We start from the raw sequence: 24,504 nt of genomic DNA, 5'->3' as shown, positions 1-24,504 counted from the left end.
TTATTTTATTTTATTATTATTCTACTTGCATTGCAGGTTTGTGTTCGGTTATATGGGGGTGGACATGACTGATGAGCTGATATCTGAGGACCCATTACTGTACATAAAATCCTTTCTTCTTCATCCCTCCTCCTTCTTACTTAGGTGAGCCCAGTGGCAGGACCTCAAGAGGGGGGCACACTGGTCACCATCCAGGGCCTAAACCTGGGTCTGTCCTTCTCCGAGCTGCAGGGCAACGTGGAGGTGGCGGGTGTGCAGTGCACCCCGCAGGAGGAGGGATACATCACAGCAGAACAGTAAGAGAGACTCCTCCCCTTCCCTGTACAGACACCCATGGATTCATACTGTACTGTACAGATGCACACACACAAACACAAGAAAATAAACACATGCAATCTCGTTCTTGCTCTCACACTATTTTTCTCGCAGACACTAGCTTAGTCTGTGAATAAGCCGGAGCCCAGTGATGCCTCATCAGGTTGTAGGATTGTGTGGGGGGCTTTGCATTGCTCTGGTGCAGTCAGAGCCAAAGGAAGAGACAGTCTTTGTGTCGTTGTCGTTATGAGGCTGTCGGCACAGCTGTAATTGAAATGCGCTGCATGTCGCTGACTGGAGGGACAATCTGTTAGCCATGTGTTTCTCTCACAGCCATGTAATGCGATTGGGCTCAGGCTGCAGGGACTTTATTTATATCCTTGTAAAAAAAAAAAAAAAAAAAGAAAAGAAAAGAAAAGAACATGCCAGCAGAAAATTGGAAAACTCTCGTGATGTATGAATAGAAGGGTTGGGCAGGGACGATTCATTGGGTGCTCTTATTGTATCGGGGAACGCAGAGTTCCTTGCACAGAGCTGTGCATTCGGCAGGGCCATTCATTTGGCACACACTGTGCTTTAAAAACATGGCATTACAGTTGTTACAACCATTAATTTCAGCATGGGGTCAGTTGCTATAATGACTTATTCATGGCACACTTTATCTTATTGACCTGACAGGCAATACTGATTTATTGAAGAAAACCCTATGTTGTCATGGCAACCAGAGGTAATGGTGGGTGGCAATCGTGCTGGAGATGAGGAGGGGTGTAGTTTATCATTTGAGTTATATTGCTGTTATAGGTTTCCCATTAGGAAGAAAGATGGCCCTCTGTATTGACCCACAACTTCTATGAAAGTCTGCCTCAATCACACTGGCCAGTAGAGGCCATTTTTCTCCCAGTGCATTTCATAACAAATGTGATATAGTGCTGTGATTCTGCTGTGTGTTTGTGCCTGGCTTATGTTATTACTTGTATGCATGAGGATCTGTTGCATGCCAGTGTTTCTGTGCACCCACATTCATGTATCTGTATCTTTTGTCAGGATTGTGTGTGAGATGGCTGCGGCTCCCAAAGGAAGTGCACCAGGTCCAGTTAAGCTGTGTGTCGGCGAATGCAGACCAGAATTACGTGCACAGTCCTCCCAGCTCTACTCCTTTGTGGTAAATCTGACACTGGAACACATTTACTTTGTCTATTTGTCTCTGAAACAAACATCAAGTGTTTGCTATGAATTGGGCTGAACTGAATTAGATGAAAACCTGGACTAGTTTGATCTATTCAAGCCAATGCAATGACTCACTGCAGATGAAGACAGAATAATTTCTAAGTACAACATACAGCAGATTGTGCATAAGACAGTTCATCATAATTATGAAGTTGTTTCTAATGATTTGTTCACTGTGTGTTGCTAATGAAAAGAATGGTGCGCTTTATTGTACTGAAGCCAATAAAGATGTTTGTTTGCTTTTGAAGATGCATTGTATTAGTAGTATTTTTGAAATCATTGATAGGGTTCATACTTCATTAAACTATTTTTTTTTCTAAAGAAGCTCTTTGGTGTTCCTTTCTAACAGTTTTGTTATTAGCTTTCCACAGTGATTTATTCGGCCAAGGCCAGTAGAACAGGGCTTTTCAGAATCAGACAGTTAATAAGACATACTATATTCTGTGTTTGACCTATGTTGAATGAAACATTAATGAATTTTGGCTCTTCACAGACCCCTTCGATGCTGGCCCTTACCCCAGGCAGAGGACCTGAATCTGGGGGCACCAAGGTCACCATTGTCGGGGAGAATCTGGGCGCTGGAAGCACTGTTAATGTGTACTTTGGTAATCAGACCTGTGAGCTGTATAGGTGAGTCTGATGATAACACAACCTCTTGATGACGACCTCCACACAATATTAAAGATTTAGCTCTCTGTAATTTCTCTGAAACACAGTAAGAGATTGCTCTATTGCAAGAAGCACTTAAGATACAATTAAGTGTCTGTGCGTTAAATGAAAACTCCTAATAATGATTTGCGAGGAGGTGACGAAACCCACAGCGTTAGGTATTATTCTGTGTATTTATAGATGTCTATTTAAAGTTCAAAATGCCTCACAAGCTAGGAGTCAGGAGGGTGAGGCGAGGAAGCCATTAGCTAGATCACCCTCTAATTACAGTGTTCCATCCTTAATGTGTCTGTAACGAGGAAGAGATGGGACAGTCTATAATGAATCCTCTATCCGTATAGTAATGTGCATGGCTCATAACTGCGTGAAGTCAGGGATTTGCCACTGCAGCAGCGAGTGGGCAGTCACAATCAAAGGCATGAATAAATCCCACTTTTGGTACTCCCACCAGGAGGACCATGTCGGAGATTGTGTGCTTCTCTGCGCCGTCTGTGACGAAAGCCGGACCAGTGCAAGTCAGTTTGAGTGTGGACAGGGCCAAAGTTCCTGGAAGTCTGGCCTTTGAGTACATAGAAGACCCCACGGTCCAACGCATTGATCCCCTGTGGAGCATTACCAGGTAACATTAATCAATATAGTACTGCATAAACACAGATACCAGCCAAATGTACGCATTTACACCTCACGAGAATGGAGTTTCATTCCCTGAACATTTTCTGTGTTGAGTTTTCCAGTGTTAATCTGGGTTTTGTTGTATTCCTGTTACCTCAAACAGTGATGCAAACATTAGTGCCAGTCACACAAAGACGATTCATAGTGCTTACATGCATATCTCAAATGGTAGCAGCGTCACCATTAACAAATGATTCTTGCTTTCAAATAGAGAATACATTTGGCAGTTCTACGGGGTTCTCCCATGCTTATGGGTGACAAATATGGTGTTAGTTTTGATTAGTCAAACGTGTGCGGTGTTGTGGTAGTCAATTATAACAAAGCTGTTAAACGATACCTCATCACCACAAGGTGACTAACACAAAAATTTAAATCTGTGTTCAATATAGTACTTGTATTTATGCTACACATGCATGAGTGCGATGCCGCTAATATAACACGAATGTGAATTTGCTGCATAAACATTTCTATCACAGCTGAAAGGTGCATTACCTGTATTCCACTAAATAAAAAATGGCACTTAATTTGGTTTCGGGTGGGATTACCCAGCTCTACGTCCCTACAGATTAGACTTCAGAGAGACACCCTGGCCCTCAGCCTAGTGACAGGAGGAGCTTTGTGGAGCTGCAATCAAGAGCCCTCATCATGAATGTGCAGTCCCACTATGTGGCCCTACAAGCTTAGGTACCCTTTGAAGTGTGAGAAGAGAAGGATTGGCACTCTGTCAGGCTGACTAGACTGGCCAGTTTTTTGAAGCCATTTTTCCTCATTTTCTCTCTTGTATTCTTCCCGTCTTTGTCTCTCCTTCTGTACTTTTCAATTTCATACTATAGGTTTCTAAACTCACACTGCAGCACAGGTTATGCAAAGATTAGAGAGAGTGGTCTATTTTAATCACATCTAGCACAGATATGTAAACAAGCAGCACCTGTATTCATGCTATGCCAGCCTCACAGTCATGGATGAATATAAAATAGCAGCCAGCTGGTTCGCCGTTTGATCTGGCTCTTCTGCCCAATAACAAAGAACTAGCTACCATGCCAGCCATACTTCCTCAAACGTGCATTAATGCAGTTTCTCTGGAAAATGTAGGTTTGCGAGTTAAAAAGATTGATCTCTTTGCGGCTGCCACTAATTAAAGCATGGAGAAAATTCAGTTTGTTTTCATATATAGGCTACCTGGTGCTGAAGTGGTGTGTGTGTGTGTGTGTGTTTGACTAATAATTCTTGTTAGTTATGAATCAACTTGTTCCTTCCTTGCAAACAGCGGACACACCACCCTGACAGTGACAGGAACCAACTTGGATGTAGTTCAGGAGCCACGAGTCAGAGTCAAATATGGCGGCCATGAATCTGTCAATGTAAGTGTGACAACTGCTTATATACTGCACTCAACCATTATTGATTTTGCTTACTCAAGCTGATAGAAAATGTCACAGTTGTGTTCTTTATTGATAGTTTGCTACAGTTTTAACAAGGGAGATTTAGTATTGTGGTGAATTAAATGTGCTAGTTTTTGTTTATACATACTGGTCTGTACTGACATTATTTTAATGTAGCCAAAGGTATTTATGCAGTTTGGCCACAAATCTATAGTTCTTATAATGGAGTGACAGGTTAGTTTAGGCTTTTGAGTATGTAATATTGTATACCTACAGAACTACCAAAAGTGTGAACAACAGCAGAAAAAACAACCAGTCTCTGTACCAAACAGCCTGCATGATGGAGTGCAAATCAACCAACAAGAGCTTGACATACTATGGCACAATCCAATAGGTCGTAGTTGTAGTAGAAAATGTGCTGCTGTGCATGTAGAAATTAAGCCATGCTATATAAACAAAAGAGTTAGAAAGATGATCAATACAGTGAGGTTCATTTCAAAATGAGATTTTGAAAAACTGACATGAAAGTACAACATAGTTTTTGGAGGTGATTTATGGTGCTGATTCTGCTTGCCTGAGCTCCTTAGGCAGGTCACTTCAAAGTGATTGATTGTTCCAAAGTGCTGGGGCCCCGATGGCAAAAGTCCAGTCACCTTTAGCCTCAGTGTTTTCCACACTGGACAAGTCAGAGAATTGCCTGAGGATCTGAGACTGCATACAGGGTCAAAACTTCTGGAGGTAACTTTTGGCTTGACCTGGAAAGAAATCAATATACCGGTAATCATAAAAAATTAATTTTAGGGTCGCTAGTGAAGAGATGCCAGAAATGGAATGATAAGATAGTTTGGTACCAGCCTAAGATAGACATAGACAATTTTTATTGATCTCAAAATAAAGACATATAGTATGAGGATGAATGTTTTTTTCTAGACCAATAAATTATTTATATGTCAGTTTGAGAAATTGTTTGGAAATGCTGTTAGCTGAGGGGAACAAAGTCGAGGTCAGTCTCTAAACAGCTTGAATTTTTCAATTAACAACACAAAACACATGCTATATAATTGAGGCATTCCTGGAAAGGGGAATGTGCCTCATCTTTGGAAACTGTTTGGAAAAGGAAAGCCACTTTAAAAAAAATACTAGGTAGCTGAACGAATGAACCACCTATCTATCACTGTCCATCACAGGCGAACTTCAACCAGTCAGATCAGCAAACCATACAATGTAATCAAACTCTTACCGAAGCCAGCCGGGAGAAGAGTGAAAAAGAAAGAGAAGAGTGAGAAAATATACTCTGATATAACCGATCCTAGCAGCATCTATGCTAACCTCTCACACATATCGTCATATAAACCTAGCGGTAAACCACGCCCGTAGCTCATGCTGTAGCTGCCAGTAGTTCTCCATAGGATGCTGACTGACAAGTGCATAGCTTGAAGCCTGGCAACAATATTCTTGCCAGCTGCCTCACAGTTTAGGTTTCAGTGCTTTTCCTATAAAGAAACACTGTATCTAAAGATAATATAGCTGAGGTGGAAGCATGCAAAAGAAAACCAAGATGAGGCCAGTGAAAATTGTAATGTGTTTGAAGAACATGTTTTTTCTGTAGACAGTGTTCTGTGTGAGGGGTATGCCCTGAGCCAATTAAATGGCTTGGTAATGATGCCAGCCCAGAATTTGAGCCAGTCAATTAAAACTGCATGTTTTACAGTGTCACTGGCAGCACTGAGATCTAAAGGGATTAAAGCTGAACTTTAACCCGAATCAGCAGCTAAAAGAGGGTCATTGGTAAATTTAATGAGGGCAGTCTCTTTATCGCACATATCTTGAAAACATAACTGGAATTGCTTAAAAATATTTTGAATTACAAAAGCAGTTAATTGACTCGAAACAACTTTCTGTGAAACCTAAGATAAAAACCAAAGCTTAGAAATTGGCTTGAAGCTAGTGGAGTTTAAAAGATCTGTTTGATTTTGAGACAGATTTTCAAGAACTACACAAGAAAACAGAAGGCGCATTCCAATTCCAGAGAGCTACTGGTTATTGATAAAGTATCCAAGTATTGATAAAGTATTAATAACTAACTCCTGTTATAGGAATTTGGTATTATCTAGGTAGGTGATTGGCTGGATATGAAATATAGTTTCTAGTAGATATACAGGAGAAATGTCCTTCAATAACATGACACAGGTGTCTGCCTTTAGTGTCAGTACTGTAGCAATTGTAGTGGCAAAGCAGCCGCCATGCATTTACAGGCTGAAGGTCAAAAACATAAGAGCGGACAGGTGAACATATGGATAGGATGAGGTAAATATGCTGGAGATACTGTAACAGCTGATGTTATTCATCAGTCAGACATATAGATATCCTTAATTTTAGGTTTTGTAGGTTAACACTGCAAAGACCATCAGTATATTTAAAGTTGAATGACATTAAAAGGCTCCAAAAGATTCATAACATCTGGATGTTAATGGTCACATTTGGGCATGAAATGTGACATCTGCTCGGATCTACTCTGCAAAAGTGGTTTCCAGATTTATAAAAAAAAATGCAAGCAGTCCTAAATGTATTGCCTTAATGTCTTCACATGAGACAGAATTAATGATTGCTAGAAGATTTAAAAAATTTTTAAGTTGAATTGCTTTCAAAAGATATTTCTGTGGGTAAAATATTGACTCCTGGATTTTCAGCTGGGGTTTTAAAAGTTGACATTTTCTCATAATGAACCCGTAAGTAGATTAATTATCTGCATCTTTCAATAATTTATGCAATTATTAATCATGCAGCAAACAACACTGTGAGACATTATATCATTAAATATGTGTATGGTCATATGTAGTCGTATGTGGTTTCCATAATACGTATCACACTGGCTGTGGGTATTGTTTGTACTGTGACACTGTGTACTCAGTGTAACTTGGACACCTGCTTTTATTCTATTCCAGGTGTGCAAAGTGCTGAACACAACCACCATCAGCTGCTTTGCCCCCTCTCTGAAAGCAGAGTACACTGCAGACCAGGAGACGATCAAACACGTGGACGAGTTTGGCTTTGTCTTCAACAACGTCCAAGCTCTGCTCACGTACAACAACACCAGTTTTGTATACTACCCCAACCCTTACCTGGAACCACTCAGTCTATCAGGAGTCCTGGAGCAGAAACCTGGTGCTCCAATCATACTCAAAGTACGTCTGCAATTATGCTATTACTGCAATTATGGTTTATTTTTTTAATTCCCTGCAACAGACAGATGGAATTCTTGAGTCTGGTATTAACAGTGACATATAAGAATTGCATCTTTACCCTAACCCTCACTGCTGTCCCTTCAGTTATTCATAAATCTGATCACATTATCTGCTAGAATTAATATTTCTAAACCGGTTTTATTGTGAAATTAATTCTATTCTCTAATGTTGTAAACATAAGTTGGGATTTCTTCTCTATCTCATGATTCTTTAACTGAGAAAAAAAGCTTTTCTGACGACATGTCCTTTTCTGACAATCCCGATGAACTCCTGTGCTTCCTGTCACAGGGAGGACACAACTTGTAGTTTCTGGAATAGATTTTTCCATCTGCCTTTCGCTTTTACCCCATGTGCAATCGCACATCTTTAGCTCCGTTTGTTGTGAAGGAACAGCATGGCAGATGGGTTTGCATCATGAAGCAATCTGCCTTTGTTAGGTAAAATAATTTAGCAGATTTCCTGTAAAATCACAGTGTAGAATGTACTGTAAAAGACTGCAAGATGGTTGATTACAGTAATTATACTAATGCACCAAAATTGCAAGGTAATAATTTATTTTTGGGTTTAAAATGCCATATGATCAGCAAGAAGTTCCAAAATGGTGAAAACATTACATTGACATTAGACTGTTTAGAGTTACTGTACAATAGATAGAATTTGAAAAACACTCTCATCTGATGCCTTAGACCAGATCTTTATTTGTTTGTTTGTCAATTACTGTTTACTTTTTGGAAACTACTTTGTTCTTTGTAGTAAATTGTTATTTTCTGCAGTTCTACATTGCTTCTGTAACTGTGTTGCAGGGACGTAACCTGGTGCCATCGGCATCTGGTGGAGCCAGGCTGAATTACACGGTGCTTATTGGAGATACGCCCTGTTCTCTCACTGTGTCCGACACTCAGTTACTCTGTGAGCCACCAAACCTCACCGGGCAGCACAAAGTCCTGGTCAGTCTAAAACGGTTTCTGCCTATGCAGCGGTTTTCTGTCTGTCTGTGCATCTGATTGCCTGTCTGCATGGATGTGGGTCACTGTCTGTAGGTCAGTGCTTGTCTGTACGTCACTGTGTTTGTGGGTCACCGACAGGCTTTCAGTTAGTCGCTGGCTTTCTGTCATTGTCTGTCACTCATGGTCTGGTAGGTTCCCAATTACAGCACACTGCCCTCCAGAATTATTGACAGACACTCTTGCAAATAATGAGAAAAGAGTTGTAAAAAGAAAAGCTGGTGTGCCTGAAACCTTTAAAATTTGTTTTAATCAAAGGCGTTCAAAGACTGTTCAGAAAAATGGTCCATATCTCTATTGTACTTCACACTATTGTGAATTCAGCCTTTTTCATTAATGATTATTTTCTTTGTTATTTTGTTATTTTCAGCACTGATTTGAATTACTGTATGTATGCCTGTGCTATTATTATTATCCAGGTCCAAGTAGGAGGACTCCACATCTCTCCAGGAGAAGTTCACATCCGGTCCGACAGCCTGCTAACCCTTCCTGCCATCTTCAGCATCACAGCTGGAGGAGGGCTCCTCCTCATCATCGTCATTATAGTCCTACTGGCCTACAGACGGAAGTCACATGAGAACGACCTCACTCTGAAGCGCCTGCAGATGCAGATGGACAATCTGGAGTCCAGAGTGGCTCTGGAGTGCAAGGAGGGTGAGTCAGACTGATCTGAGAGATTATATTATCATAAATCAGGTTCATTAAAACTCACACTCCCAAAAGAACATCTACTTTTGTTGTTGCCTTATGGCGCCATCTGTTGAGAAGTGATGTTTTGACTGATGTTTATGCTGGCCTTGCTAACAAAATTATTTATGAATGTAGATCTATTTACTCACATATATTGGCTGAGGAATGATTAAAAGATTTGATGAAAGTTCAATAATGATAGCTAGCTGTACGAAGTTATCGGTCAGTTTAAAGCTATAAACAGTTTAGGTTGAGATATATTCTGAGTTGTAATAATGTAACAAACAAAAATATAGCTAAGATAAGATACAGTATGTACAACTGTATAATATTCACAGAGACATATGGATATAAAACACTCTCAAAATATAGATTTTAAATGCTTACTGCTTAACTGCTTTCCAACTCATCATGATTCTGATTCATCTAATCACTATTTGTCATCATTCAATTGTTAGACTGTTTCAAGTATTTATCAGAAACAGAAAGGAAAACACTTTACTGTGATAAAAGGCTAAAAAGATCAATGTCACAAAACGTTTGACAAAATATTTGACTCACACCTCCGTCATATGCAGCCTTTGCAGAGCTGCAGACAGACATCAATGAGTTAACGAGTGACCTGGACCGAGCTGGCATCCCCTACCTGGACTATCGCACTTACGCCATGAGGGTTCTCTTCCCCGGAATCGATGATCACCCTGTGCTCAGAGAGCTGGAGGTAAGTAACCTCTGATGCAGCGCTGCAGTACTTGAATCCAGTTTCAACCATTTTTCTGACATCTTGACCTTAAGGCTCCAGTATACTCCAAACTAAATTGATTTTGGCTTGTTGGCAAGTGCTGTCAAACTGCTGTCGAACAGAGCGGTGTGAGCAAATGTCAGTCTACTCACTGCGGTTTGAGGTCTGTTTGTTTAATGGTGTCCACATCAGCCGAAAGAGCTTGTGAGCAGATTTTATTTGGAGTTTGCTCCCTCCCTTAGTCTCAGTCATGCACCTATTTTGAGTATCTGACTCCTAACTTTTTACATTCAAAACATTTTTAACAAATAATTTTTCTACACCCGATCCCACACTGTTTAATTTATTAATCAGAAAGCTTATATCAGGATAGTATAAAAATGTTTATGTATTTCTTTGTCAAAATCCTATGCATCAATGAGTTGGATGTTGAAAGATGCAGTACAGATGTCCTGCAAATAGATCTACATTTAATCTGATAAAGTGATAAAGAAGATCATTCTATAAGTTTTACATTTGTGCTATAGTGTTTAATGACTGTTTTATATTTGTCTTAGGTAGGATTTGTTTTGTTCTGATTTTGTTCTTATCCTCATCTTTTCACATACTCAGGACCTGGTTTTGAAAATGTTCTTTGACATGGGCAAGACTGTTGTTATTATTGCCTTGATCTCAAGGGTTTAATTCTGAAGCCCTTCATACCTAATTTAGAACTGACTCTGATGACAAATCATTTGCCTTTTCATTATTTCTAGAACAACTTATCAGGTACTCTAGGTCAAATTGGACTGGTGTTGCCATTTATAGTTGAGTTAATCAAGCTGTTATTATGGTCACAAAGATTTCTAAAGATCTGTGTTCTGAAGAGCCTCTCTGATTGCAGTTTAAAAATTAAAATAACAGACCATTTATTTGTTGCAGAGAGATGAAGCTTATTTTATGTATTTTCTTGATAAACATCTTAGTAAGTTTAGAAACTCAAACGTTTCCCAGAGGGGATGGATGTGTCAGGACCTGCGCATTAGGGTTACGTCACTGCTACTGGGCAAAGCTTGTAGCTGCACCAGTGGTTCTAATTTGCATTTACACCCAGAGATGGTTTATGAGACATTTTCTGTATATTTCATTCTGTTTTTCATGATCCTCCATCTATGTTGTGACATTTTTCATCCTTGGGTGAACATTATCTAATGAGCATGTGCATCTTTGTGTGTGTGCAAAAATGCGTGATGCGTGTAGGTGCCGGGGAGCGGACAGGCGAATGTGGAGAAAGCCTTGAAGCAGTTTGCTCAGCTGGTGAATAACAAGGTTTTCCTGCTGACATTCATCCGTACACTGGAGCTGCAGCGCTCCTTCTCCATGCGTGACCGCGGCTACGTTGCCTCGCTCATCATGACCGCTCTGCAGGGACGGCTGGAGTACGCCACAGACATCCTCAAACACCTGCTCTCAGATCTTATAGAACGCAACCTGGAGAGCAAGAACCACCCCAAACTACTTTTACGCAGGTGATTTAAGTTATGTCCCATTATATAGTGTGATAATGTTTTTCATTTTGTCTTATTAGTCATTTTGGAACAGTAAGTCATTTTGTTCAGCTGAATATTGGATTTAACTTCACAGAGAACTGTATATATATGAGTTGTACAACTTGTACAACCGCAATCTTTTTGCTTTACTGGAAAAGCTTGGGGTTATGCAATAGTTGAATCTTAGTTGCATTGTTAAGGAAGAGAAAAGTAGTAAGAAATTTAACAAGTCATATATTCCTTGTGACTTTCAGGGACCAATTAGAATAACACTCTTCAATTTTCTCCTCACTTTCTCTGTCCACATTTTCCACTTTTAAACTAGACGCCTTTTCTGTCACAAACCTGACCAGGTCTGATCAACACTGCTTATCTTTTGGCATAGATAATTCCTTTATGAATTGTTCTTTCCAGCCCAGTTACCTCACTTCTGATGGATGAGTAACTAGGCCAGCGAAGGAGAGCCCACCTCTGTTCAGCTTTGTTTTGTGCAGCGGCGTGAAACAGCCGTTACGAGTTTGAGAAACAGGGTGCCTGAGTAGACAGGTGAAAGACAGGAACGGTAAAAGTGATAGAGAGTGGGAGGGACCGGCAGAGGAAGAGAACCTAATGGGGAAGAGTGAGTGCAGCGGCGGTGGAGTCGTTGTCAGTCTGACTTATCTTCTGTGTGCCACTCATGAAACATTCAGCTGTAGCTCACGTTTCTCCCCCCTCCCCCCTCCGTCACCTCTCCTCTCCTCCCTTCTCTCGCCTCTCTCCCTCTCTCCTCCACCTCTGGTTATCTGTCGATTGTTTTCCCAGTGCTGAGGCTGGCCTACTGAATGTTTCATGAGGTTTTTTTTTATCTTTTTTGAAAAAGAGGGCTCTCTCAATCTGAAGTACACTCATTAAATATAAGGATGGGTTCACATGGGAGCCAGTACAACAAGAACTTGTTAGCCCAAACATGCAGCTCTTGCGGAAAAACTCTAAAATTTAATGGGATGCCGTCAACAGAAGAGTCAGTACAGGTTAGGGTTGAAATGCAGGTAAGGACCGAAAAGGAGTGACAGAGAGACAGCAGGTTAGGGAGGGAGAGTGAATGGTGGCTAGAAAGCCACAGGCTTTGGATCCGATTCAGATTAGAAAGGGCTTATATGCCATTTCAAAGGGTACTGCCACTCTGTACTGTTAGGTAAAGGCTTTATTGTAAATCATAAAATCTTTCCCATCTGTACTCATGATAAGTAGCGAAGTGCAGACACAGCAAGGAAGAGTGAAAGGACTTGAAGTGGACATCGAAGTTATGTCTGCACAATTATGTCATGACCCAAATATGTTCTGCACTAGCAGCACTTAACTTACAGTATATCAGAGTACGTGTCCTCTGAGACTGAGCGTGTGAGTAAGAATGTTATTCCTCGGTAAACTCTCCATGTCATGTTTTTTAGTTCCAACAATGTTAGGCTCTTCTACGTCTTAAATTATAAAAGAATAATCAGAGCACTCCACCTCTCTGTGGGACGTCTCTTGCTAACAAATGAGTGTGCTTTCTTCTTGTCTTGCAGAACAGAGTCTGTGGCGGAAAAGATGCTGACAAATTGGTTTGCCTTCTTGCTGCACAAATTTCTCAAGGTAAAAAGAAATCCTTCTCACAACAGGGACAAACTGTTTGCTACAGGTGTCATAGTGAAATACTATGACAATGCTTCTTAAAATTATCAGCATTGATTTTGAAATAGACCACTGTGCATGTTTTAGTTGTAGCTGTTGTTTTAACTGACTGATATTGATGAGTTTTATGGACATTGTGGATATTGGTTACCTGTGGGGTCAAACATCTCCAGCTTTGCAATTCAAATGGAGGGAAAGCTCTTTTTTATTATGGTTGATGTGTCATGCTCTAGTCTCATCGTCTGTGCTGATGAATACAGATCTCTTGTCTTACCTTCATTTCTTTCCTATGTCTTATTTTCCTTTCTCCCACCTTTCACTCTAATCCCTGGGTTTCCTTCCAAAACAAAGGAGTGTGCTGGCGAGCCTCTCTTCATGCTCTTCTGTGCCATCAAACAGCAAATGGAAAAGGGACCCATAGACTCCATCACTGGAGAGGCACGCTATTCCCTCAGTGAGGACAAACTCATCAGACAGCAGATTGAATACAAGACGCTGGTGAGTCATAAAGACATTAATAAAAAAAAGAAAGAAAATAAGTCCAACATTTTGCCTTGGCGTGTGCCGAAGCTGTGGTTGTAATTTTATGAATGCTTTGAATATTTGGATAGTTTCAAAAAACATGAAGGCCCCAGATAAATAATCTTGCATAGCCAGATTTCCATCTCATCATGCTTAAGGAGATCTAGACAGTTTCTTCAAAGCAAATAGAAAAAATAACACCATAGACTGACAGCTATTCAATTTGCTGTGAGTTTAACCCCGATCCCAGTTTCATTGTTCTTATTTGCGTAAACATCAGTATGTTAAGTCCCCGTTCACTGCATGCACTGTTAACTCCAACTGTGGACGGAGTAGACTGTTCCCTTTCTTCTCCAAGCTTAACTGGGGGGGTATAATATGCAAGGAGGTTCATGCAATCGCCTCGAGATCCCGTACGCACAAACATCCCAACCAATATCAAGCAATCTCTAGTTCAGAGAAGGAAGGATTTGATCCCTTACTGGCTTCCCGTCACAATACATTACAATACATGCCTTGGTCAGAAGCTTTTGTCCAAAGTGACTTTCCCATGCACAGACACATTAATAGCCATTTGGGGGTCAGTGTCTTGTTCAAGCATTGGAGTTCTATTTCAGTATGTGGACTACCCAAAATAGTTGCTTCTGCTGGTAGTTGGACTTTTCCCCTGGACCATCCATACTATTATATTGATTCTAAGTTCAACAAAAGCTTTTCTTGGCTCTTTTTTAACAAGGCCTGATGAACTTTGACAGATAAGTCTGGCTACCCAAATTAGTGGAAAAATATAATAAAGAGAATAAATATAATCAAGAATACTTAGTCTACAAAATTCTGATCAATTTATGCTAATCAGTAAAGAGTCATGTGTAAGACAACATGCCTCTTTCTTTTACCTTTCCATTAAAATTAAGCCGGCTGGGTTCCTCCACCAGCCCGTCAGAATAAGTTCCCCCTCAGGCTTTAGCTCCGGCGTACAGCCAGCCAGCGACAGGATGACACCTCTCTGATATCCATGTCGGAGAGTCTGAGAGGCTGTGTCTCATTACTTGTTTAATGCCCCCGCTAGAGCTGCACAGCCACATCCTAGAGGTGTGAAATTACATTTCTGGCCAAGATCCTCTCCACCAGGACAGTTTGGTGAGGAGTAGGTAATGAAAGGACTTTCCTAGCAAGCAACACCTTTCTCTCTCTCTTTTTTGCCTCTTTCTCTTACACCCAACCCCCCGCTCTCTATCCATCCCGTATCCCCAGACGCTGAGCTGTGTGAACCCAGACAATGAGAACAGCCCAGAAATCCCTGTCAAGGTGCTCAACTGTGACACCATTACCCAGGTAAAGGAGAAGATCCTGGATGCAGTGTACAAGAACATGCCCTACTCACAGCGACCACGAGCTGCAGACATGGATCTCGGTGAGGCTGCGCTGGGTGCAATCATACTGTCAGAGACTAATTTCACAATACTTATTGTCTTATACCTTCTGAGGTAAAACATGGCACACAATATGTTGGAATAATGACAGGAGGTAAGAATACAGATGAGAGCAGGCATGTCAGGGGAGTTATCACAGATATTTCACTGAAGACATATGACATCTACAAAGGGTTTAACATCGGTTTCTGGAGGACAACCCCTCCCCACACCTGTTTACAGCACTAACCAGAGCAACACTCACCAACATTGACATTAAACCTTACTGACAGCTCACCTACACTTACACCCACAACATGTCATCCAATGCGGAACGACTCGGCACAAATCCAGCTGACACGCACCTTCAAAGGGAGTAAATAAGATACCTTGTAGGTAGTGGTTGATATTGCTTTGGGTTTGTAGTTTTACACCTTAAAGGGCTTTAACAGGTTAGGGATTTGGAGAGGATCAGTTTCTCTTTGTTGCTTTGGGCAGCTTAAATCCCCGTGAAGACACTGTGTCATTTGTGTTTTGTTTCTAGAATCACTTGAATTGTCAAGAAGCAAGGTATAGGGAGTCCTGGTGACATTTTGGCTGCTACACTTGACGACTTACAAAGTTTCAAAGAACAAACTACAACAGTACACAGGGATAACATGACCTCACCTTCAGCACAAAGGGACAGTGCAAGACAAACGATGGACATTAGACAATATGTAACTGTCAGGCACTTGGGATACAAACATTTCCCAGAATGCCATATGTCACACATTCACTATTGATTGTATTTTCCTACAGAGTGGCGGCAGGGTCGAACAGCTCGTGTGGTCTTGCAGGATGAGGACATCACCACCAAAATAGAGAGCGACTGGAAGAGACTCAACACACTCATGCACTACCAGGTCTGTTAATAATATTGATACTAATGCTACAACTAACAATTACATTCGTTATCAATTAATAGTAATTATCTTCTTGATTAATAGATAGATAGTTTTGTCTATTGTATTATTCAGCAGGTTTTATTTTCCATCTTATGTTATGCATTATGTTTTCATTTTTATCTTATGTTTACTATTATTATCAAGTGGGTTTTATTTTTCATTAATAATACTTTCTATTAATAATGATATTCCGTCATGTAATTTCTTTGTTGTAATGCACTTTGAGCTGCATTTCTTGTAAGAAAAGTCCTATCCAAATTAAGTTATTATTATTATTATTATTATTGGTATTATTATTATTATTATTATTATTATTATTATTATTATTATTTCTATGTCTGAAAATAGTTTAAGATGCCCATCATAATTTCCCGGAGCCAAGGGTGACATACTCAAATTGCTTTGAACCAACAGTTCAAAATATAAAGATATTAAATTAACAACTGCTTAAAACAGAGTAAAGCAGGAAAAAGTTTAAAGTTTCTTAGTTTGAAACGTTATGCTTAACAAATTAAATAAAAAAAGAAAATTGTTGCAGATTAATCTTCTGTCAATTGAAGAAGCATTTCACCTCTAATTAATACTAAGCTTACAAAGCTATTTCCCTCTGACTCCTGCAAACCTTGAATTTTTTTTAACCTTTTTTAAAATCTGCAATTATCCGGTTGCTCAAGGGCGTCACAGCAGATATTGTTGATGAAGGACAGAGGATTACTCATTCATATTCATATCACCCATCTCACCCCTGCCAACATTTTTTCAACCTCCCGGTCACAAGCACGCTTAGTCAACCCGAACATGCACTTGTGTGCCTCTGTCTTTTACAACATCTTTTTTTCAGCTCATAAATACGACTACACAGGTCACCAACCTCGGATGAGTCATTCTCCTCCTTTGTCAGTCAAATGTTTGTCTTGACTATAAGCTTCAGGCCAACTGTACCACTCACATACAGTTAATATTTTAGTGCAGCATACTTGTTTAAACAAAGAGAAATAAAGACAAAGGAAATGCAAAAATATTTCACACATTAGACCAGGAGTTTTCTAATATCGCCATACCAGACGTTCGGAAATTTCAGCACCTACCAAATCATCTGGGGATTTCTAAATGCAAAATAGTTGCTTGAACTGCAGCGAAAACGGCCACTAACAAACGTACACCCTTATTTCAAGGACACGCCTTACCTGACACAACCCCACCTATTCTCGTCCATAGTGAAACAAACTGGAGGTATAGCAAATCACTTTGTAACACGGAGAGAGATTTTTAAAATATTGAAAATGGTATGTGGTACAACATGTTGCTATTGAGTCTCTTTGTTGTGGAAACTTCAGCCATGATTTTTTGGATTATTGATATGTTTTTAACATTTTGGCGAATTGGCAGCGTTAAAAGTTAGGCCAAATTAGCTATTAGTACTTTGGAAATACCCATAAATACACACTAATTAACAAACAACTATCACTGGATTCTTTTTTAATTCCTATGTGGATTCATGGAATTTAATTTGTGATGGACACTAGGGATAATTTATGATATCCTCTGGATGTGTAAGTCCCACTGAATGAAAAAATGTGTTTTCAGATTTGTCTGGTTGTCGTCGTTTTTACAACACCGTCCCTTTCACCTCATGCAGGATCTTTACTTCACGTCTCTCCTTTCAACCCTCAGTGCCTCAAAACGTTAGACTAATATGTCATCAGCCTCTTTTCCACAGTGAGGCAATACTGAGTTTTATTGTGGCCAAGACCTCCTTAAAAGGTTTAATAAAGGTTTTAGGAATTTCATTGATCTACTAGATATTTTCAGTATAAATAGGTTTGGTTCTATTTGGTAGTTGAAGCTGTTGTGATCGATGCTGTCTGTATTTCTATCCAGCTCAATGAATGTAAAGAATGCTTGACATGAAGGCCGGTCCTTTATACGTTTATTGTTGGTCTTTCTTGTTACCATAGAAGACATTCAACCTCTTTTAATTATACAAATCCCCAGGTTTACGCTTTAGAGTCTTAAACTATTTGTTAAATTCCAGCCATGATTACTTTTGACTAACAGCTGTAAGCCACAAATTCATAAAAAAATAATAGACAGGCTTTACCTTTGTCTTCCAGGTGTCTGAGCGCTGTGTGGTGGCCTTGGTGCCCAAACAGATGTCCTCTTTCAACATTCCTTCCTCAGCCAGCTTCCCGCGCAGCATCAGCAGATACGGTCAGTACTGTTTAAGAAATACAAGTACTTAATATTCATCCTACTACTAGCAATGTTACACCATCTGTTGCTGTCACTCATCAGTCTGTTGTAAAGCCTGTTATACAACACAATAAACAAAGAGACGCATTATGATTTTTCAACAGCACAACAATAAGACAAATCCTGTCACCTTTAAAACAATTATATGTAGACTTATCTTCAGTCTACTTTATACTATTTGGTGTATGTAGTAAGGAGACATAAAATCCAGTCTTATCACTTTAGATACCTTTCTGGCTGATCTAAAATCTGATTCACATCACATCCCTAAAACAGCAGCTCACACTGATATTTCATATTAGGCTTTAAGTGACTTTTCTTTAAAAACCCGACATGTGTATTAAACAGGATGAGAAGAAGAGCAGAAACTGCTCTCAAAAGAGCAAGGAGACAAGGAGAATACAGGCACATAAAAACACAAAGTGACAGACAGGAAGGATCAGAGCCCGGATAGAAAACATGCTTTTAGTGAATGAGTGCACATATGTATCATTACTATGACAACCAATGAAATAATGACAGCAAATAATTGTTGAGTCTAACAGCATGCATCCAACCCTGCTCGCTTGCACTTTACAAAGAGGGCTTTCTGCCTTAAATTTATATCTGAGAAACAAACATGACTTTCCTTCCGTCTGAGCAAGACAAGATATATTCTCTTTACAATGTACACCTGAAGCCTTTTCGGAATATATATTCTCATTTTATCTGACATTTGACCATCTAGGTGTGGATGTACCCTTCCGCTCTACGCCCACCAGCCCAGACAGCCCCCACTCCCGTGTGCCCATGCTGACCCCTGACCTGGAGAGTGGGGTCAAAGTTTGGCACTTAGTCAAGAACCACGACCATGGGGACCAGAAAGAGGGCGAGCGCGGCAGTAAGATGGTGTCTGAGATCTACCTGACGAGGCTACTAGCAACAAAGGTGCAATATATTTGATATTTTATAGTAACAATATGTTGGACTTTATTTAAGGTTTAATTGACTTATTTAATATAAACAATCCCTAATTAGAGCCTGGCCAATATATGGTTTGGTCGGTAATGCAGGAAAAAATGCTTGTGGTAATATACTGACGTCACTGCAAAGTTTATCCAGCAGAGTGTGCTGTGATTTATAACACTGTGGCAAGCAGCACAGTGTGAAGAAGAGAGAGAGAGAAGAAGCAGCTCTTGGCAATGTCAAACAGAATTGATTAACAGTATATATGTTAAATAATTTAACAGATTAAAGAATATTTAACTTAAATATTTGACCTTTTCATAGTTATATCGGTGAAAGAATTAACTACATCATCCACCATATCAGTAATCTGAATTTTTCCTCTCTAAAATTGGTATCCACCTCTTCAGATTTAGAGTAGACACTATAAGTAGAAGCCCAACCAGTCTTAACCCTGTGCACTGTTTTCTATAGGGCACACTGCAGAAGTTTGTGGATGACCTGTTTGAGACCCTGTTCAGCACTGTGTGTCGGGGCACTGCCCTGCCTCTAGCAATCAAATACATGTTCGACTTCCTGGACGAGCAGGCCGACAGGCACGGTATTCATGACATGGACGTTCGTCACACCTGGAAGAGCAACTGGTGAGAATGAGCAGAAACATGACTCGTCACCTTTACTGTGACTGTAAAGCTTGCTAACTAAGCTTGCTTGCAATGCTTCCTATAGGAATTTTCTTTTTCATTTTTTACTCCACAAAGGGCCAAAGTGAACATTTCTGAATTAAGAAACCCTTAATTTATTAATTAATTGTATCTTACTCTTTTGTGTTTTGTACATTTTGAGCTGTTTTATGCTGCTCTTTGAAGAACTTAAGAACTACACTACACAATCTGTAACTCTTTTAACATCTTTCACATGTAAGTCTTCCAAACTCCATCTAAAGCTTAATCTTATAATTTAAGTCAATTTGAAAAGTCAATAAGGGATTGATCAGAAGAAAGCCAAACACATCTTATTCACATGAAATTAATCATATTACTTTGAACGCAAGTGTGAAAATGTGTAAAATCTTTCTCTCTGCTCTTTCTGTAGCCTGCCCCTGCGCTTCTGGGTAAACGTGATTAAGAATCCCCAGTTTGTGTTTGACATCCATAAAAGCAGCATCACAGACGCCTGTCTGTCTGTGGTGGCCCAAACCTTCATGGACTCTTGCTCAACATCTGAACATCGTCTAGGCAAAGACTCACCCTCCACCAAACTACTCTATGCCAAGGACATACCGCATTATAAAAGCTGGGTAGAAAGGTGAGTATTTGTGCCCTTCATAAGGATAAAAAGATGAAAAGTTAGAATCACATTTGTTTGGTTATAAATAAGATTAGGTTCATGTAGGATTAGGTTTGTTGTTTCAAAAGTTATTGTTAGCATTGCCTCAGAGCTCCATTTTAGGAGTGAAGTGAGTTTTGTAATTGGATATTGATAGGTTTTAGAGCTACATGATTCTGGATAAAAGGAAAATTATGATTTTCTCACTGTAATCACCTTGTTATGAGAGGTCTTCAGCTTCATCATATTGTATTTTGTGGTAGAAACTATTTGTGGTGTAACTACGTCATGACACTGGTTGCTATTTATGTACTTTCTTGGAACAGCAGTATTTTTGGGGGCTTTTATTGCCTTTACTGGATAGTGACAGCTGAAGACAGACAGGAAAGGGGGTCAGAGAGGGGGGATGACACGCTGCAAAGGGCCACAGGTCGGACCCTTTAACATGTTACTTTTTTGTATCTCTGGAGTGATGAAGTCTTGTCCTTTGGTGATGCAACTTCAGGGTGAAATTCCGAGCACTTGGTTTGGTGCAGCAGATCTCCCTTTAATGCAATTAGGCAGAATCCTCATCTATAAATGGGATTGCATAGTTATGACTGCAAATCATGATGCAATTAATCATGCAGCCCAAATAGGGTTGAGAGTGACAGAATTAATATGTAGTCATAAGTATAATCATGTGAGGCTGTTTGTTTATAAGAAACAGTGTGCTGGTGTGGTTTGAAGTCACTGACCCTGTGAGTGACACATTTCCTTATTTTCCTGCCAAAACACCTCCGATTTACTGACACCCTTTAACATTTGATATTCTTTGACTTTTAACAGCAAAAGACTGAATCCAAGAGAGGAAAAAAGCACTGGTATGCATGGCTGTGCCCTTGCCTCTAACAGTGTGTGTGTATGTCTCCTCTCAGGTACTACGCTGACATCAACCGCCTGCCTGCCATCAGTGATCAGGATATGAATGCCTATCTGGCTGAACAGGCACGCCTTCACTCCAGTGAGTTCAACATGCTTAGTGCCCTCCATGAGATCTACGCTTACGTCAGCAAGTACAGCCAAGAGGTGAGGCCCAGTCAACACACTGTAACATAGATATGTGCTGTAGAGGTCCTGCTGGTGTGGTCAGCCGACCGCAGTTGGCTTTTCATATTAAAGTGGCTGTAATCCATATTTTTATATTAAAAAAGTATAAAATGACTGTCTTTCACGTTAGTATTATTGAGTATTATGACGAGACTCTGCAGTTTCCCTCTAAAGCTTCATGACCATTTCATTAAAAACAGCTGCGCCTGGTAGTTCTGTTACGCTCTGATAAACCCTCTGTACGCTAGCTGTCCAGCACCAAACAGCAGGCAGACAATGTTAGCGACTAGCTGTTGAACACAGTGGAGCATTTAGCCACTGTAGAACCAGATCATTCCCTCAGGAGCTGGTGGAGGCCGAGCTAAAAGTTGCGTGAATATTGGAGTTAAATTAATCATGCGAACACAAACCCAACTCTTAATGAATGCTGATGTTGCTTTGTTTCTGTTGGGTGTGTAGACAGGCAACTGTTTGCCATCTGTCCACCATAACAACTTTATAAGGTTATTACTGTACGTGTCAATGCTCCCAAGTGGCCAAAAATACCAATTAATGCAGGTTTAGAGAGTAACTAAGCAGTGTTTTGCCACCCTCTCTGGTTGCTTGTTAGTAGTCAGAGGTGTTGCTCTGTTGCACCTGTGCAGTGATGTCATGGTTAAATGATTAGGGATTGGGCTGAATGATTATGTTCACTGGGATTAATATGTTGATTGATTTTTCAATTAATCAGTTAATAGTTTTAGTATATGACATGTCAGAAAAAAAGAAAAAATGCCCATCAAAATTTCTCAAAACCAAAGCTGGAGTCTTCAAATTGCGTGTATGAATACTCAAAATATTAAGATATATTTACAATGATGTAATACAGAGAAAAACAGCAAATACGTGCATTTAACAGGGTTCAACTGGCAAATGTTAGTGTTAATGGAGCTAAATAAATTTTTTTGCTAATGTTGCTAATGTTGCTAATGTATTGATATGCATTGAATTCTAATTAATTAAACCAGTGGTGATTCATTTAAATCAGAAACTTTAATCAAATGCAGTAAAATGTACAATATATTTATTCATGTGGAAGCTGACAGTGTTGTAGATCAGCTCAGTGCATGAGCATATTTGCCCATGTGTGTGTTTCTGTGTGTGTGTTTTAGATCATTGAGGCACTGGAGCAGGATGAACAGGCCCAGAAGCAGAAGTTGGCGTATAAAGTGGAGCAGATCATCTTAGCCATGTCTACAGAGAGCTGAGACAACACACACACACACACACATACACATGCAAACATACTCACCTACATACATACACATCACATTCAGTATGCACACACTATACATACACACAACACAATATTTCGTTACAGAGGATAAACCCATCTGCAACACACGTGGCACACACACACAGACATTGCAGATTTAATGGACCTACTGTATAAACAAACTGACAGTACATACACACATGCCCATTCATCTATATACAGTATACACACACACATACAAGTGTACATACACAAACCACTGCACACATCAAACAGCAGATCGTCCCAAAGCACGACTTTTGAATCCAATGTCATTGTTTTTTCAGAAGAAACTCCAACAGGCAAACATCCAACTTTTAAAAGGGTCCTATAGAGAAAGAGACAGAGAGAAAGGGAGAAACAGAGAGTGAGAGAGAGAGAGAGAAAGAAAGGGGATTTGGGCCATCACAGTTGCTGAATTTGCAGCCAATTCTTATCCGTTGTGTAATGGTTTGTCTTTGTAGTGGGTACTTATACAAAATGTGTGTGTGTGGCATGGCTGGAGCTCTGAGGAGAACAGCACTTAATAAAGAATGACTCAACTTGAAAAGTCACTGGAGGAGCTCAACAAAGACAGGAGCCAATTTAATGGGACGGCACATGTGGTAAGACAAGACTCGAAGTACTTTTAATATGTCAAAGATGACGGACACTTACTCGCACTACATATCACAGGCTTGGAGTGACATCGCCATTCGGAGCCATTCATAGCAAAGATGTGTAACTTTGTGTTGTTAAGCCTTTTCCTATTGCCTTTTAAAGGCTTAAAAAAGAAAACACTAAAGACTATTGCATAATTACTTTTCATTTCCCCACTTGAAGCTCCCTATCAGAGTTTATTTTTTGTTCAATGAAGATTTTCTGACTTATAACTCAACACAAAATTTGTCATTGACAAGGTGAGGGTCCAGCTCTTTAATAATATAACACTGAGAAGGTATTACCTTCAAATGTGAAATATATGTAGAGATATTTCCAGACCCAAACCCTGACTTTTGTGCCAAATATACTGTCTCATGTTTCATTCATGTTAAATGCTCCTGTTGAAGCTATTAATAATACATGCCATTATGCGGAAAAAGATCCCATTTGAGATAGGAAATTTTGTACAGTGATGATCTATAGACCACCAATTCAACCATTCAAAGATAAGTGGAGACCAAATTGAACTGTAGCAGAAAGCATGATTAATGATGCTCTAAGTCTGATCGTGGATCAGATTAGCCTAACCCTGGCCAACAACACCCCACCACCACCACCACCACCCTCCCTGTCTCATCAGTCATTGTTTACATTTAGCGTGATACTTGAATTGCACCAAGTGTACCAGATATTAAGAACACCTGCTGCTCCTGGGAAGTAATCTGGTCAGATTAAGTTAGATGAAGGCTGTGATGCCTTATTGATTTTCCAAATAAATCCACTTTGAACATAACCTGGAATTTAGATGCAGGAATTCTAACCATGGAGACATTTGAGCCGTGAGGTGCTGCAACAGAGTCTGCAGTTCTGTCTAAAGTAAGTGTTCCTAATATTTTGTACACAGAGTGGATATATGATTAATGATATTTGCTTGGATCAGCAA

At 39.9% G+C, this 24,504-nt stretch overlaps 1 protein-coding gene across 1 annotated transcript in view; it reads left to right on the top strand.

Moving 5' to 3' along the window:
- LOC118328168 (plexin-A2-like) overlaps positions 1-24,164 on the top strand; it is a 59,558-nt gene extending 35,394 nt beyond the window's left edge. Inside the window, 20 exon segments of the mRNA XM_035661774.1 lie at positions 145-296; positions 1,360-1,477; positions 2,036-2,172; positions 2,663-2,830; positions 4,151-4,244; positions 7,211-7,450; positions 8,314-8,457; positions 8,934-9,168; positions 9,783-9,925; positions 11,186-11,454; positions 13,023-13,089; positions 13,480-13,626; positions 14,905-15,064; positions 15,864-15,967; positions 18,124-18,220; positions 18,990-19,189; positions 19,682-19,851; positions 20,303-20,515; positions 21,454-21,604; positions 22,777-24,164. Of these exon segments, the coding sequence (XP_035517667.1) occupies positions 145-296; positions 1,360-1,477; positions 2,036-2,172; positions 2,663-2,830; positions 4,151-4,244; positions 7,211-7,450; positions 8,314-8,457; positions 8,934-9,168; positions 9,783-9,925; positions 11,186-11,454; positions 13,023-13,089; positions 13,480-13,626; positions 14,905-15,064; positions 15,864-15,967; positions 18,124-18,220; positions 18,990-19,189; positions 19,682-19,851; positions 20,303-20,515; positions 21,454-21,604; positions 22,777-22,872 (3,105 nt within the window). The 3' untranslated portion in view covers positions 22,873-24,164.
- Positions 24,165-24,504: the final 340 nt, after the last annotated feature.

This window comes from Morone saxatilis, unplaced genomic scaffold (assembly GCF_004916995.1).
Source record: "Morone saxatilis isolate NCDOM2014 unplaced genomic scaffold, NCSU_SB_2.0 Contig18, whole genome shotgun sequence".
NCBI lineage: Eukaryota > Metazoa > Chordata > Actinopteri > Moronidae > Morone > Morone saxatilis.
Note: the sequence above shows the minus strand (reverse complement) of the source record. Positions and strands in the feature narration are given on the sequence as shown.